This window comes from Apus apus, chromosome 26, assembly GCF_020740795.1.
Source record: "Apus apus isolate bApuApu2 chromosome 26, bApuApu2.pri.cur, whole genome shotgun sequence".
Classification (NCBI taxonomy): Eukaryota; Metazoa; Chordata; class Aves; order Apodiformes; family Apodidae; genus Apus; species Apus apus.
This window is the reverse complement of record NC_067307.1, coordinates 1,049,828-1,067,344: the sequence shown is the minus strand read 5'-3', so window position 1 is coordinate 1,067,344 and position 17,517 is coordinate 1,049,828. Positions and strand designations below refer to the sequence as shown.

At 42.6% G+C, this 17,517-nt stretch overlaps 1 protein-coding gene across 2 annotated transcripts in view; it reads left to right on the top strand.

Moving 5' to 3' along the window:
• Positions 1-5,717: 5,717 nt before the first annotated feature.
• PPP2R2A (protein phosphatase 2 regulatory subunit Balpha) overlaps positions 5,718-17,517 on the top strand; it is a 37,556-nt gene continuing 25,756 nt past the window's right edge. The window contains exons 1-2 of one of the 2 annotated variants that reach the window (XM_051640871.1): positions 5,718-5,926; positions 8,340-8,414. In XM_051640871.1, coding sequence (XP_051496831.1) covers positions 5,920-5,926; positions 8,340-8,414 — 82 coding nt within the window. In that variant the 5' untranslated portion in view covers positions 5,718-5,919. Of the gene's footprint in view, positions 5,927-7,644; positions 7,697-8,339; positions 8,415-17,517 lie in introns of those variants that run through there. The other variant, XM_051640870.1, reaches the window with a different exon arrangement.

Genomic DNA, 17,517 nt, shown 5'->3' with positions numbered 1-17,517 from the left:
TTCATACACCCTGCTAGCACCATACAGAGCTAGCAATTAACTTCTTACTGCAAAATGCAAATCAAATTACAGGCTTCTTCAAAGTAAAAAAAAATATTATTCCAAAGAGCTGATCAGGCTCTTTTTAGATCAGTTGGCTTTTTGTGTATGTTTTCATGACAATGGCTTCAGTGATACATGCAAGATAAGTACAGGGCTTGGGCTGAGCCTTGTATTTATGTATCCCTTTTGAAATAAACCTGTGCAGGTATAATTCTTCCAGCTCAGAGTGAAGGATAATACCTTGTTAATTAATGCATAAAAGTGCTTTGCCTTAGTAAGAATCTAAAATAGAAGATGCTAAACCCCACTATTAATAATAGCAGGGAAATCCTATAGACAACAGTGTTTTTAACATACTTGCTTTCAACTTCCTGCCTTTGTTAAGCAAAAATGTTTCATAAAAGCCTCTGAGGCGTCTCTTTCACTTATTTAGATCACCTGTGTGGGTTTATTAGTAAGGAAAAATGAACACTTCTGTTCCCTCAATAACACTGCAACCCTTCCCCAAGAAAAAAGTTTTTATTTGGAGGTTTAAAAAAGAAAAAAATGAACCAACTCCAAATGAAAACTATGCAAGGCCCTTTGCAGTTCTAGCCTTAGCTCCTCCCCTTCCTGCAATGTGCCTCATAAAGGTGGTGAAGACTGAAGGTCTTTCCACCTGTGAGTTACTCTGTGCCTCAGAGATGCAGCATGTTATCAGTTAAGTCTCTGTGTGAAGTGTTGGCTTTTCTCCCCAAGATAATGTTTTGTTATCATTGTGGTATTGCTGTTATGGTCCTTTTGTTGATCTCTTCTATATTCCAAGAGACTGAGGAATGTTAATTAGCCTAAAGACTAGTAGGAGAAGGAATCCTTAATACTTTTTAAAGTATTCTCTGAGTATGGATTCATTTGCTTTGGTGTATCTTGATCTTGTCGCTGGTAGAAAGAACCTGTGTTTTCAAGCTGAATAATGTACTTTCTCTGTTGAATGGTGAAAACTGGGGCTGGAAAGGACTAAGGCATCTCTTACCCTTAGGCAGGGAGCAGCTCTACTTAGACTATTCCCAGTAGGTGGTTATCTAATGCTCTTAAAAGTGTCTGGGAGTGGATGTGCTGCAGGTTTTTTTGGCAATGTAGTTCAGCGTTTAATTATTCTTGTTAGAATAAAAACACTTTCTGAGTGCATTGCCTTGTGTTCATGGTGCTTAGGTTAGCCTGACTGTTCCCATTTTATTTCCTTTTTTTTAATTATATTTTTTCCCTGCTGCTGTTGTTATGTTTCAAAGTTCCAGCTTATGTCTAAATTATCCTGAGGTGGAAGATTCAAGGTGCTAGGTTATACTGAACTATTTGCTTGGTTAATTGCAGCTGCTAAGTTACAGGAAGGGCTAAATCTAGGTCTTGTGAACCTCCTGTCTCCTACTGTGGCTGCAGTTTTAGTTTCAATAGGATTGTTCTTATTTTTTTGTTGGAATTATCTTCCCATAGAACTAACTACAGTTTGTAAAAAATGTAGTAAGAGAATTAAAGATGACTTGATTTTTATATGCATCTCAGCTTATCTCTCTTTACTTAATTTGTAACCCCAAAATGCTGGGACACCTCCTACCCTCCCAAACAAGCCCTCCTATTTGAAAGATACTTGTTTTCCTCCCTGCAAGCAGGTGCTTCCTGTCTTAGAGGTAGACCTTTCTTCTTTTCCAGAAGCCTTCTTTTCTCTGTATCTTTATGTGTTTTTGCATTCACTTTAAAACTCCTGCAAAAATTCAGTTGGATGAATCCTGTTCCAAATGTGCTCAAATAATCCATTTAACTAATGTTTTGCACATTTTGGCCACCATCAGTGTAGTTTAGACCAGCTCTAAACAGATCAACTTTGCTGCTGGCTTTAAACCTGTCTTGTGAATTACAGCTTTAACGAGTATATGAAATTCTTTCCAAGCCTAAATAGCTTTTCTGTTTGCTTGTACCATGCTAAAGGGCAGAAAAAATGCTTCAGCATTTTCTTTCAGAAATTACTAAGGCTTCCCCTTGTGCTAGCAGAGCTTTAATGCAATGAACTTTACACCTTTGAGATGACACAAGCTGCTTGTTTACCAGTCAGTGAGCTTTCATTGCATAATGTTCACTGATGAGCAGTTTGGGCCATTCGGTTACAGAACCATCAGATAGTGCTGATAGACTGTTTTGTTTGGGACATGGCTCCATTGGCAGCTGCAAAGTGAACTGGAAGTCAAGTACCATCCGCTGCTGCTTGTTATCATTGTTAGTACTCACAATAAAGAGTGACAGATCAGGGGAGGGTGACATTTTGTGCTGCATCTGAGTATTTCCCCAACATGCTCAGAACTGCTGGAAACTTTAATTTAGTTTTCCCTTTAATTTCCATTTTCCCTTTCCAAAAATAAAACCCAGTGACTTTGGTGGAACTAGTGCAGTAGGGCAGGATGTATGTCTTGGTAGTGCTCACCTTTAGAACAGCGAGGCAGGAACTGGAAATGCTTAAACCTTTGTTTAAACTTTGGTTTTAGCTGATGATCAGTGGCAGTTGGGGCTTTACAGGTGGGACCTGGTTAAAGTGAACTTCGGCCAAGTAAAGCCTGACAGGAACAGCAAAGGGAAGTGCTGTGTGCCCACAGAAGGCTTCCTGGCAGGGCAGCTGGCATGCTGCAAGGAGGGAGGTTGGTGTTGACGTAACCTGAAGAGATTGGATGGGTTGGGACTTGCAGCTCGTGCAGTTTTTACCTTGTGAGTTTGCCTGAAACTCATTGCAGACTTGGGGGCTGCCTGACCTTTTATGAAGCATGAACTTCCATTTGGCACTATTGAGAGGTGACTCAGCACTGTTTTGATAATGATTGTTAATTAAGTGGCTGCACAGGTAGAAACAATTATGTGAAATTAAGAATGGGGAAACACAAAGTGAGCATTAGTAAACATTTCATGGGAGAGAAGGATGTTAAGCTTTGAAACTCTCTCCCAAAAAGCAATGGGACCCTCTTGCTGAGACACACTCCAAGCTAGAGAGAAGAGCAGAAGAGTGTGCTGCAAGGGAGTTACATTGCCCTGATGATAACCTGCATGTGACCTCAGATGGCTCAGCTGTTACTATATTCCAGTGGTAATTTTGGTGATAATTACTCCCTTTATTTCTAAACTGAATTGTTGTAATTCATTACAATCTTGTCTAACGGGTCAAATTACTGGGAAGCTAAAGCAGATAGAAAATGATGGTTGATTATGGAGTTATTTGGGGCCTTAGTTGTTTGATTAGTGATTTGACATTAATATACATATTTGTCTGCCAACCACACCTTACATATTGCGTTTTAAGTTCTAACTTCTGCAGCTCCTGATTTACTGTGAACTGACCACTCTGTGTAGTTCACTGGCCTTGAACAGACACAGCCAGAGAAGCTTTTCTGTGGATCCTTGTCCCTGCATGTCCTCCCCATTCCCTGTAAATGTTCTTTAGTCTGAGCTGATGGGGTTTGTAGAGTAAGAATTTGTAACTAAAGCATGATCAGAAGAGAGAAATGCTCACTAAAGCCTTGTGCTGTTGGTGGTTGGATGCAAATTTTACATACCACAGTTAGCATCTCCCCAGAGCACCTGAACTCCAGGAAATGGAAGGGGCAGAAGTAGGTGCTCACAAACTGTGAATCAGAGCTGCCAAATTTTGCTAATTTGCACTAACCATTCATACTGGTGTGAATGCTTGTGTTGTCTGAATTAAGCAGCAAGTGAACACCTAAGCAACGATTGTGATTCCCAAGATGTCTTACTAATTACCCTGTCTGTGATTTAATGTTAATTATTTATTATACTTAATTATATTCTATAGCTGGGTTCAAACCAAAAACCTGAAATGTTGGAATTATGATCCATCCTTCTGGCACCGTGATATTAAACATTTTCTAAGAGGGATTTTGTTTTAATTATAAGGTATGTACTGAAGCTCCATTAATTTATGTTACAGAGCTAATTGCAAGTCTTTCTGCTTTATTTTTTTTAGCAACAGAAGTTCTTGAAACAATGCTCATTCTACTGTGAGGGCCAAATTCTGCAGTATTGCAGAAAAGGCAGTTGATGAATTGGCCTTTATTTGCAAATATTCCTGCCAAATGGTTGCAGGACAATTCTGTTTAAGGTTGAAAAGGGTGGATTTGGTATCAACTAAACATGGCCACAAATTTGTAAATTGACAGAATTTGTTCTTGAGCTCTGGGAAATGTAGACCTGTGTGTTGAGAAGAGCCTTAATGCTGCTGTGATCCAAAAAGAGCCTTTCTTGCTTGTGAATGTTTTCAAACTTGCAGTGTGTTTGGTTTTAGATTTTTGGATTGCTCTCGGACTAAGCAAAATACTTTCTTCCAGATATTCCCCAACTCAGGTGAGTTCCTGTTCTTTAGAACAACCTTGCATGTTGGATGCTCTTTCAAACGTTATTGTTGTTTCCAAGATGGATTTTTATTTGCAATCTTAATCAGGGATGTAGAGATAAATCTGCATTTGCCCAAAGGAACCTACAATCGGGGCCAGTTGTGGGTTTCTGGTATTTACTCTCAAACACTGGGAGCCCGACTGTGTTTGTGTGTTTGTTTAGAGGTGTCCGGTTCCCACAGTTCTGAGTTTTAGGAATTCAGTGGTGTTGTGTTTAAGACAAGCAGCTGGAAATGCAGACTTAGTGCATGTGAAGACTGAGGAGACCTGTTGGAAGGCCCGTGGTGAGTCCATGGCAGCGCTGGGTTTGCGGGATGAGCTCATGCCTCTCCAAGTGAAATCTGGATTAGCAAGCTCCAACCAGCCTGAGAAGAGAGAAGCTGTTTGCACAAACATCTGTGAAGGGAAACTGATGACTTTCACAAGATCTTAGATTTTACTGAATCCATTACCCGAACCCTGTACGTTCACTACAGCTGAGCCTTTAACTGGGACCCAGTGAGCTAAAAAGGAGCCTTCATCCTTTCGGAGCCAGCAGGAGCTGTGCCAAGCTGGGGCTCGGCTGGAAGTCTTTCTTTGTAGATCTTGCTGGCTGTCAGTGTGAAAGGTGGAAGGAGGCTAAAAATGGCTCGGCAGCACGGCTGGTGTATGCAGGGAATAGCAATGAGAGCGGCACCGCCGCTGAAACCCGAGACCCAGGCTGCCGCCGGTATGGAAAGCATCCAGGAGGGTGGAAAATGTGCATCAAACAGGTTCTGTGGCCGCGGCGGGGAACTGCTGCATGAGGAAATGGCAGGAGAAGGAAGTGAGGGAGTGGAGGAAAGGAGGGAAAAAAAAAAAAAATACAAACACAACAACCCGGCGAGGAGGACAAGCGAGGGGGAAGGACGCGGCGGAGGGGTGGGATGCAGGGTGAGGCTGCCGAGCATCCTGCCGAGCAGGTAGGGCTGACGGGGCGGTCGGAGGAGCCTTTCCCGGGAAGCGCCCGACGCTGCGGAGGGCGAGGCCGGGGGAGCGGCCCCTCCAGGGGCCCCGGCAGCCCTTCTGTAACCCCGGCAGCCCTTCCATGCCCCTCCAGGGGCCTCGGCAGCCCCTCCATGGCCCCGCAGCCCCTCCATGCCCCCCCACGTCCCGCAGCCCCTCTGTGCCCCGCCATGCCCGGGGGGCGGGGCGGGTCCCTCCCGCAGCCCCGCCCCTCACCTCCGAGCCCCGCCCCCACCTCCGGGTGACGTCACCCCCAGCTCGGCCGGCGCCATTTTGAAAGTGGAGCGCTCGGGGGGGGGGGCCGGAGCGCGGCGCGGAGCGGGGGCAGCCCCAGCAGCCGAGCCGGCCGCACCCCCGCCGCCATCCGCCGCCATCCGCCCCCCGCCGCCGCCCCCCGCCCGCCGCCGGCGGCCCCGCCGCGCAGCGCCCGGACCGCCCGACCCGCCGCGGCCGCTATCGCCAGCCCAACATGGCAGGTAAGGGGAGGGCTGCCCCGCGGGGCACCGGCCCCTGCCGCCGCCGGGCGGGGGGCTGCGGGGGCGGCCTGCGGGGGCGGGTGGGCAGCTCCGCGGGCAGCCCCGCGCCGTCCCCGCCTGCCCCGGCTGGCTGGGGTTTCGCCCCGGCTCGCAGGACGCCGGGCAGCCGCTGCCTCGCTCGCTGCCCGGCCCCGCTCCCCGTTCCGCCTGCGCCTTCCCGGTGGTGGGGATTTTTTTTTTTATCCCTTCTGGGAAATGGAGCTTTCCTCCCGCCCACCCCTCCTTCCTCTCCCTCCCGTGCCGGGGGGGGGGGAAGGCACGAAATAAGCACGGTGGAGGGGCTTCGGTGGGGGAAGCGCTGTGTTTTGAAGTTGGGTAGGCAGGAGGCTTGCAGGCAGGGTGGGTCTTAGCCTTTTTTTCCCTTTTTTTGTTGTGTTTTTCTCCCCCCCTGCAGGGTTTTAGAATTTGTGTCTGTGCCTGTGCGTTGCATCTGTTCCTTAGGTGGAGTTGGTGAGGACTGTGCAGGGAAGTGCTGCTGTGCACGGAGAGGTGTTGAGGGTGCAGACGTGCTTGTGTCTGGAGCACAATTGCACCCTTCTGTGGGGTGCAGCTTTTAGCGTCTGCAAATGAGAGTAAAATTTGGTACAGGGTGCAATTAAACATTACAGGTCTTGCTGTCTTTTCTTTCTCATTCCTTCTTGTGCTTGCTTCCCGTTTTGCATTCTGAAGTGCTCTTGCTAGGCTAGAAGTGTGCATGCATAAGGCATCTCCTTCCTTCTTACTTTTCCTTGTGATTCCTTCATTTGGAAATACATTCATCCCCCTCCTCTGCAAATGAATTGTCTCTTCAGTGCTTTGCATTTGGAGGAGCAAGCATCGGGAGGCTTTGCCTTTTCCCCCTACACATACGCCCATGATCCACCCTCCTCTTTTTGTTGTAGTCAGGAGGAAAAAAAAAAAGTGCCGAGTTGGTTCAAGTAAAGGGTATGAAAAACAGAATTTTAGCCTTCAGTAGAAAGAGCAGTGATTTTTTTACAAGCTGTCCCCTTTAAATGCTTCCATGGTGCCAGCTGCTGTATGACAAATGAAGAGGCTGGAGAGAGGAAAGAAAATGGGTTGTACAGATTTTGGGGAATGGCAGGAGATTCGTGTGGCAACCCTTTCTTTCCAATGTATCTGTAAAAAGCATTTTGACGTCTCTGATAGAGATGAGTGCTTGTAACTTGCCTTCACCTTGCCAGGCCACGTATCTGGCATGTCTGCAACCCTTCGGAAAAGAAACTAAGGCGAGCAAATATTATAAACTGGGCAGCACTTCTCTTGGTATTCTGAGACGCTTGATCGTTTTTGGAAGGATTATTTAGGGGTTTCTTAATTCCTTGTCTATGGCTCCTCCTCCCCCCCCCTTTAACTTCGTGTAGAAGAGGGTAGAAGTCCCTTCTGTATTCTTTGTTATCCCAGTGGCCACAGCAGACCTCTGGATTAATGTGTACATGCCATCTGTTGCTCAGCCTGCTTGAATTGTGTTTGAGCAAAAGTTCCGTTTTGACAGTGGCTTTGAAAAAAAAAAAAAAAAAAAAAGAAAGGAGGCAAGCCCATTTCGGTCTCTTCCTGTATGGACTCAGCCCTGCAGTGATTTGCTCGGAATGAAATGCAGAAGAAATGGGTGGTGATTTTTCTGTGTGTTTTGGTGGCAGGGTTCAAATGAATCACTGCCTTCCGCCGGGGCAGTAATGTTCCTGAAGTTTTCTCTTCGATCCGTTTTCTACGGTAGTAGAACTTGTTAACATCAGATTGCTTGTTTGCTTTTCTGCTCGGATTTGCTGCTTTTTTAAATTTTATTTTAAGGCTGATAATTGCTTTCATTACTTCTGCGAAGAGACTCTTAAGATTGTGGTAAAATTATTTTTCTTGAGTATGTAGGTTGAGGTTTTTGTGGAAGAAGCAAATGGAGAACGTGCTTGGTTTATATTGCAAGAGGGAGGTTTTCAAAAAATGTGGAGTTTGTTCTGATAGTGTCTTGAGTTGCGTGTGTTTGTAGAGGGCTCTGACTTCTAAAGTAGGAAGAGGCTTGGCATGAAGCGAGATGTTGATGGGCTCTTGTTTGAGGTGCGCAGTTGGAAGTTGAAACTAGGGATGATCCCGAGGCGAGCGGGGGCCCGGCGGTAGCGGCTCTTGCCGCTGTTACTGACACCGGTTCTGACAACCGCGGCATTAAACGCTGGCGAACCACTAAGGGCAAAACCAGTGTCTGTAAAGGAAGAAGGTAGGGAGGGGCGAGCCGTGCTTGTGCCGACAGCCCTGCTGAGGAAGTAGGCGTGTGCAGGGCTGGCTGGAATCTTCGGTTGGGAACTGTTGTGGGCTCTTTGTGTTGCTGCGGGGGTCTCATTTTTTTATTTATTGTGTTTTTCAGGAGCTGGAGGAGGAAATGACATTCAGTGGTGTTTTTCTCAGGTGAAAGGCGCTGTAGATGATGATGTAGCAGAAGGTAAGAGCAATTATTGTTTTTTTTTTACTGAATGTTTTCTGACTTTATAGGGAGATACGAATCCAATCCCACTTCTGAATATCTCAGTGTTGCTGTAAGTACCTTGAGCAAAGCAAATAAACACTTAGTGTGCCTTCAGATACCCAGATTGAGGAGTAAACTATGGTTTGAGAGTACTGTTCAGCACACTTTTAAGAAGGGCTGAATTCAGGCTCCTTAAATATTTTGCTGGAATTGTTTTCCAAGATTGTTAAGGTTTTCCTGTCGCTCAGCTTTTGATTTGTGTTTTTTCCTAATCTGCAAAATGGGGAATGTGATACTTGCATTCCACAGAGAGGTGTTGTGAGAATTAATTAATGTTTGTACTCTTTGAAGATCTAAGTACTAGATAAAGATCAAGTAATTTTCCCAATCTTACCAGCTTCTATTTACCAGCAGAGGAAAAATCTGAATATTTGTGCATGGTTACGTACTGAGGGAAGAGGAGTTTTGTTTTTGAAATGATACTAGGAATTGCCTGCAAGTTTTGGAAGCTGGCAGTGACAAATATCACGTTAAGATGGCTGCCTCTGGTTGTGGCTGCAAACATGTACTTGTAATATTCTTTTCCTTGGATTGGGAATCATCAAAGGAATCACACCTTCTCTCTGCTGCTCAGTCACTGAGCTAGAGAGGAAAATTTCTTCTGCAGTTTTTTTTGGGGAAAGTTTCTTCTGCAGTCTTTTTTGGGGAAAGTTTCACTTCTCCATTTCTTTGGCCATAAAGTTCTGTTTGTACAGCACAGCCTGTAAGATCATGAGTTACTTTTTTTTTCAACTGCAGGCAGTTGGCCTTGTCACTTATGTGATTCCTAGAGTTTTTTTTTTTCTTTTTTTACACCTCTGGAGTGCTCTGGCTTACAAGTGAGATTAATGCTGTATTCAGAAAAGCAGTAACTACAATTCCATTATTTTCTCATTTGACGTGTGGTTCAAATTAACTTCCAAAGACCAAAAAAATCAGTGTAAAGGTGACTTGTTATTTATGAGCTGTGGCATGTGGCAAATGATGCACTTTGAAAGATTCCTGTCATTTACAAGCTGAAAGATGAGCTTTGAAAACAAGAAAGCTGAAACAGTCTTTCTTAAAGTTTAGTTTTAAGTTCTTCAGGAAGTGCATTTTAAAGCTTGATCTCAAACTACTGGTAAATGTAGTATAATTGTTTTTCCCTGGCAGACTTTTTAAGTTCTGTAACCCTTTTAATTACATATCAAACTAAATCCTTCATAAAGTACAAATACTGAAGAAGTTGTGGTTGTTTGGCAGGTGCTTGCAAATAATTATTCATTAAAATAGAGATGTTGACATGCATGTAAGAGTAACGAACTCTCCATATATATCTGTATGTATGGTTATGTGGCTTTTACAAGGATGTGGGAATGCAGAAGTCAGGAAGTAGTCTGTCCTTAACTTCCTTAGCTGCTCTGAGGTGTCGTACATCATACTGTGAAAGATCCTGACAGGTTAGCAGCTGTACCAGTTATTGCTGGAGTCAGTGGGTGGAGTTCAGGGAAACCTTCACTGTCAGGGAATTCACTAGCTTCAGTTTCAGCAAGTCAGTCAGGATAGTTTGAAAAGCTGTAAAAATGTCCATTTTTGCTTTCATGGAAGATGTAGCCTTCTGATTTGTGGCCCAAAGAGCAAAGGGAAGTTTGGTTTCATTGTCAGCTATGGCTGAGGTGAGTTTTAAGGGGGCAAACCCCAGAGCCTCAGTGTACTACAAGACATCCTGAAATGTAAATGCCAAGATCCTGGAGTCAGGTCCCAAGGTTGGTGTTCTCCTTGGTTGTAATGAATTTGTTGAACTGGAATTATCTCCCCTTTCTGTATGTTCAGTTCCCACAATTGCTGGAATTGTTACAGCCAGCTGTCTGATTAAAGTGCAAGTTTAGCTTCCATGCCATCCTTGGAGTTTGTTATGCTTCATAAAGCCTCCCTGTGATGCTGTTGGAGGGGCTGATTCTGTATCAGGCTGGTTACAGTTTTCCTTTTAGTAGCTGCACTTCTGGCTTTAAGGTTTGCTTTAATGAAATGAAGCCTTGTGTGGTTCTTGCAAAAACTGAAACAGTGTGCTTCTGGTCCTCCTTCAGAATACCCAAGGACAAGTTGACTGTGGCTCTAAATCTAGTCTGGGAGACCTTTTTTCTCTCCCTGCCTTTCTGTCTGCTTTCTGGTGGCAGGCACCATGGTGAAAGCTAAAGAAAATCTTGCTGTCTGAAACTTAAATGAGTGTTTAACCACCGTGCTCTGCAAGCTAACAAGTTTGGACTCTAATCATGTCTGTGACTGAGGACAGTGCCAGTGTGTGTGCTGTAGTACCTGGGGTGTGGATTTGTCTTTTGAATGGCTTTAGAACTCGGATTTTGGAAACTAACTGTTGTGGAATGCTGAAACTTCACTGAAAACAAAGTGAGGAAAACAAACTTGAAAGAAATGGGAGGTTTCACTTTCTGTGTTCTTCCTGTCTGTAATACAATGTTGCAATATTTATATTGGAAAGTAAGCATAAACTAAACTAATAGAACTGTTAACCAAGAAAACTGCATCCATTTAACTGCATTAATCAGTAGAATGCAAAACCAGTGCTGTCTCTACTCGCTGCCTATAAAACAGGCCAAAGGAGAATAACATTAATACAATAATAGTGGCAGAAATTAAAAAAAATCTTGCTAAGAATGGTAGTAACTGTGTAAAGCTCATCCAGTGTGTTTGAGGTCAAATCTGGCCTCATAACTTTCACCTAGTATGTACAACCTGTCATTCTTTAGATATTCTAGGCTAGTATGGCTGTCCATTACAAAGTCAGTATTTGGTGGCTTTGGCTGAAACAGGAACTAATACATAATTTTTAATTTCCTGGCTTTCTAATCACTGTGTGATAGATGGATATGACAGTGTTTCTTTTGGGGCTAACGAGGGTGGAAGGGAAGGAAGGGGCAAGGCTGTTACTAAAGGTTGAGGGAAGGAGATGGCAGTGAGTTTATATCCAGGCCCTGCCTGTGGCATTCTGCTTTTCCAATTCGAGGAATACAGATGTGTGAGGAGCACAAAAGTAGCTTCTCTTCTCCTGGCATGTATGGAATTTATCCTTGGTTGTAAGCTGTGGCCTGGCCCTATCACATCTCAGAGTTTAGCACAGAAGTCAGTTTATAAATAAAAATCTGAGTGTCAGCTTCATTATAATTTGGATTCTTAATTTTAACTGATTGCAAAAGTTTCCCTTTTTGTTAGCAGTCTGTGGCATAATGACAAGGGTGCTGTAGCTTGTGCTGCCTCTGTTTCTGAAATAGCTGATTTTTTGCTCAACAGTTTTCTGCCTTTCTTAATTTTGTCTTGCTGGAGCCCAATCCTACCATGTGTTCAACTCTTCTATGTACTACAGAGAATCTGGAGCCAGGACATTAGATTAGACAGGACTTCTCTGGTGAAGAACAGAGAGTCATTGTCCTCTTAAGTTCAATAATCAGGTTATCAAAAGCATCTGTAGTATTTGGTTTGTTTTTTGTTTTGTGCAGTCACTCTTGCAGTGCAAGTAAGACTTAACTGTCCAGAGATCCTAGAGAGCAGACATTACCAAGTAGGAATCATTATCAAAAAGGATTACAAAGGTTTTCTGCAGTAATGTTGTTGTTTTGGGACTTGTTTTTACTCCTTTGCTGTTACGTTCTCCAAGATGTGGAACAATGGCAACTCCAAGAATTGTGAGTTTAAACAGTCTCTGAAAACCAGACACTTGCTTAATGGAATGAGTTTGTACTTCAGAAGACATTAAGTCAAATTTGTTTTAATTACTTGGCAGAAGGAAAAAGAGTCAAGCTGCTGTATCTAGATGTTCTTTCAAGTGTAATCCAAAGATACGTAAAAGCCTGATAGTCTGGGTCCAAGGCTGGAAGCCAGGAACGTAAGTCCTAAGCTTTAACCCTCAGTGATTACCAATCATCTTTTACAAGTTGTTTAACTGTTCTGTGCCTGAATTGTCTCTGAAAGATGGACTGGAATATTTGCTGTGGGTGCTGGTTACTGAGTTAAATTTCAAGTCTGATGCTTTTAACTAATCTGTGATGCTTTGTTAATAATCCATGAGTTGTTTCATGTTTCCTCATTTATAGCCAAAACGTTGCTGTAGTCTGTTCAGTTTGTGCAGATGATGAACAGAGGAAGTCTCTTACATTTTTACTCCTAGCCAGCTCATGTGTGTGGTCAGAGATGCAAACAAGAGTTGAACTTTCTCTTGTTCAGGAACGCTTTCTGTATTTGATTCTAGGTATAGCTTTCAAGTATAGTTTCATGTTTATTTTTGGCAGACTTAAAAATTGCAGAGCAGCTATGGGAACGGTTGCTGCTTTAGTAGTGGTAGTTTGACTTCAATGCACAAAAATAGTTATCTCAGAGTAACAAAAATTGAAGCCAGGAGTGAAGACTGCTGTAAAAAGCAGTTTACCAACATCTGGAGTTCACCATCTTCTCTTGTCTCACCAGGAACAAGTAACATGTATCTGTAATAGTGGATTAGAGCTGCAGAGAGTTGGTCAGCTCTGTCCTACCAGGCTGTTATTCCTGGTTCTATAGGTGTCCTAACAATTGACCCTCCTTTAGGAGCCTACACCTTGTAGATAGAGGGATGTTGCTGGGATCAGGTGGGAAGATGGGCTTCTACCAAGCTGTGTTTGTGGGCAGGAGGAGCAGAAGAGGAACAAGGGCATTGTTATGGAAGTCACTGATTGGCTTTTGTAATGGGAAGTGATGGAAAGGAGGGGAGGGAAAATTCTCAGAGAAAAGTAACAGAGGTGTGAGAGGTTGCGGTTCTAATGCTGAAGAAGGGTTGGGGTGCAGGTGTGGGAGGAAATTTACTTAGGGTTTCTGAGGGGTGTGATTATGTTCTGTGTGCTCATAAGGTAAGAAGGAACAAGCACTAGTAATAGGTTTGCTTTTTAAGGAGTAGTTTGAAATAAACTGTAGATTACTAAAAAGACCCATGGTTATAGTCCTGTTCTGTATTCCTGAGTCTGCTTTTGTATTTTATCTCTTTTATCTTGAGCTGTTTGTAAAATGACCATATCTGGAGGCTACTGTGTTCTAGGAGCTGCTGATCCAGACTGAAGTGTGCATTCAAAGTGGGAAGTCCCCCAAAACAAAGGGCATTTAGCAAACAGCTAAATAGTAAGTGCTTGTTTAGCTCCATAGAAGTTACTCAGTACTCTCTTTTGACATGGTTTGGTAGCTTGGGCACTTCAGCTTGATAGCCACACTGCTGACTAGTATTCTTCTGCAACTTCTGCAGTGTTTTTATGTTTTGTGAATTTTTTTGCCTAAATTAAAAATTCACTGGAAAAAGGAGTGGGTTTTTTGTGTTGCAAATACAGCAGTTATAGTGATAAAGCCATCAGATTCCAACAGTACAAATGAATGCCACTTGGCTCCCAGTGACAATCCTGGTGGATTACAACTCCTGATGGGCTTTGTGAACCTTCATAGCTTTTAATTGTAAAGGTGCTAACTGTGAAACCCTAGAAATGGGTTTCTGTGGGAGCTATAGCTTCATAGAATGTGTTTTGGGAGAACTAAAATGAAGAATAAAACTCCCAGTGGATGCTGAGGTAAGAGTTAAGAGCTGGGTGTTCCTAGCTATACTGTCAGCTTTTTTTTTTCTTCTTTCTGTTCCCTTCTGACTTGCCTATTTAGGCCATGGCTACATGTTTGGCAGCATTTCTGCTTAAAGAGGCACTCCTTCCCACTTTGCTGGCACAAGTGTTCATGTAACTGCACAGTGAACTTGTCTGGGAAGCTGATCTAGCTGAAAAATACTTAAAAATGTGGTTTGGACTGGATTATTTTTCAGCTGAATTGAACCCTGATCTGGTTCTCAGTGCTCTGTGTGTGCTTGTGCCAGCATGGTGCAGAGAATGATCAAGTGGCTCAAAGGAATGCAAGGAGCTCTGGAAAGGGTTGGTCCCTTTATAGGACTTGATATGCAGTCAACACAAGACCCTGATCTCTAGATGCTGTGCTACTACAAATGGCAAAATCGGCTGAAAAAAATACTTCAAAGGTTCTTTGTTGTTAAAGAAAACACACTTTGAACATATGCTGTATGAAGGCCAGCAACAAAATAGATCTAATTCTGATAGTCTGAAGAGACTGAAGAACCACTGGCCCAATAAAATAGCTGAAGCTTTGGTGTGGTGCACCAGTGCTTGACAGAGATCCCGCATCACTGGTGATCTTTCAGTTGTAAAGGTCCAAGTCTGTGCTGCTTTTGAAGACAAAAGGACCTGTAGATGTTCTCTGGGTTAGATTGCAGTCAGTCAGCTCCCTGAACTTGAGGCTTTGTGGACTGCAAACACCAGAGGTGTGAAGAAGGGGCGATGAAAACAAGCGCCTGAGGGCAGCTGGAGAATGCAGAACTACTTCACTGGGTAGCAGCAGGGACTTATGTTGGGATAAGCCATTAGACAAAACTTCTGTGCAGTGTGACAGTTCTGGAGTTTTTCAAAATTAGGTATCACATAAGCATGAGCAAACACAGTGTCATTTATCACTATGTTGTAAATACTTTTTGACATTTTTCGGTAGCAAAACTAGTACATGTGGAATAGGTTTTCTTCAGTGTCCGCATAAGCAGTGTGTGGAAATGAGATTTCTTTAGTGGTGTTAGTAAAAAGAGCTGTGTTTATCAGTACAGGTTAGTTTCTTGGAACTTGTTGTTGTAGAACAGAATACGGCTTAATTGGGAGAGGGATTACTTGCTGATTGCTTTACTGTAAAGCCCTTTAAAGATAATCTGACAAATGATAATCTTCTCTTACTGTGTCTTATCGCTGGTATTATGATTTGAAAAATTGATCCCTTGTTTGGGGTGTTGACTTCACCTAAAGTGATGTTATTGTCTTGCATTTAAATGCTGTAGCATTAGACCTCCTTTGTTTTCGATGTTGGTTGTGTGCATACAATTAAGGCTGCCATTTGTTCTTTCCTCTTCAGGAAACTGTGCTCCCAGAGTGATTTAATCGGTATAAGATTATTTTATAACTGCTTTAAGGGTGTTTTCCAGACCTTTTTTTGGCATTTTCAATGCTCTGTAATATGCAGGACCATAACTATGTCCACAGTTTTTTAGTATGGAGTGAAAAGTTTCACAAAGTAAGTCAGTGTTGAGTAAATGTGAAACTGAGGTTTACCCTCTCAAAGAAGTGATTGAAATGAAAATGATTGAAATGAATGAAAAGTCCTGGCATAGGCAGGCACTTATGTTGTGAATGTGAATGGAGACAACAGTTTCCATGGTTCTATGAAAATAAAAGGAGATAAATATGGGAAGCAAGATACTTGATCCAAACCAATTTAAAGTAATCTCTTTTAAGAAGCAGTGGTAAGTCTGTAGTTAAAATATCTACATATAGACAGTTTTCTAGATTTTAAACTTGAGTGGAATATATGTATTTATAGCTTTGTTGTATTACTATATCGCTCTGTTATGCTTGTAAAGCACAGGATAGCTAAATGCTGCTGTTGTAGGGTTAGAATGGAAGTAATGTGGAAATGAGAGGGACATTTTTATTCTTTTATGCTGTTACATGAACCTTTGAAAATGGGGGAAGCCTAAAAAGGTCGTGTTTTAAGAGCTAAAGTATTGATACGTTGTGTGTGCACTTCTAATGATTATCTATAGCAGGATTTCCTTTATGGAATATATTGCTGCTCACTTTCTGGCTCTCCAGACGTGACTGCTTTAGGACCTTGCTCTGGGCAGCAGGTAGTGTTACTTGATGGTGGTCTTGCCTTGTTCTTTTCCACGACTGGGAAGTTCTGGGTTGTTAAATTTACCTTTAAATGAAGATGCTTGCTAGCAAGGCATCAGGTAGGATGTTGCAGCTGTGAGTTGGTAATAATACTGAAGCTAATAATTTGAGGCTTCTGTGCATGACTGTAATTTGGTTACAGAAACAGAAGTGGCTGCAAGCTTCTCTCTTCTAACTTAGGCTTTTGTTGAGCACTGGAGGAGAAATTACTAATTTGGCCAGCCATTCCCTATAAAAATGTATTTTCCTCCTAGCAATCCACAAGTGATAGCACCATTAAGAAGAGCAGTGTATTTAGGTCACATGTTAAAGCCCTTAGGCAGTTATTCTTGCATCTAATTTTGGAAGAAAATTTTAGGGTCAGGAAAAACGGTTTAAGAGAGTTCTTTTGTAAGAAAGGTTTGTTTCCCAGGTATACATAATGCATTTTATCTGGAAACGTTTCTCTTTGCATTTTCAGCTGCAGTTCTTAAATTAATGATTCTCTATGAATAATGTGGTCTCCAAACAAACACAGTTGGTAGTCTGTTTTTGAGAAGTTTAGAAAAGATAATTGCATTTATTCAGGAACAGTTAAAGTAACTGCAACTTCAAACTATAACTACTTATTTAAAACTTGGAATAATTTCTATTATGTTTTTTCTGTTATATGTTAGTAGCTGTATTTTCCTTTTTCGCTGATGAATATAAAGAGTATTCCAGGGACCATTCTTTCATTCTGAAAAGCAGTGATTCCAGCTGGCCTTTCTCCTGCTAGTAAATGGTTAGAAGAAGATTTGTAGAAATTCTGACCTCTCTGTGTTTGTGAGTAATGCTTGTATTTGGAGTCTAAAGGACTTGGTTTTTTGGAGGCACTTTAACATTTTAAAGTAAATTGGTCCAGCAGATGAGTTATGTACTGAAATAAATCTATTGCTTCAACTCTAATGATTCTCGAAGAGACTTGCTTGAGAGTTCCTGGACTTTTTTCTTATTGAATTACATAACAAACCCCTAACTTGTCAGGTACTGGTCTTGGTACACTGTCTAAGGATTCATTTATAGAAATATTGGAGTTAACAAAAAAAAGCTTTGGATTATCTTTTAATAATTGCCATGTTCAGCTTGTTTTGGAGTGAAGTGTGGCCTTGGTATAGAAGGAGGATTTAGAATTCAAATTGCATCCTGATTTGCCTGTAGGTTCACTGTCAGTTTGAGTAGCTGCTGCTTCTGGAAGAGTTGGTCCTTTCTTGTACCTTCACCAGTTACTGCTATTTGCTGACCTG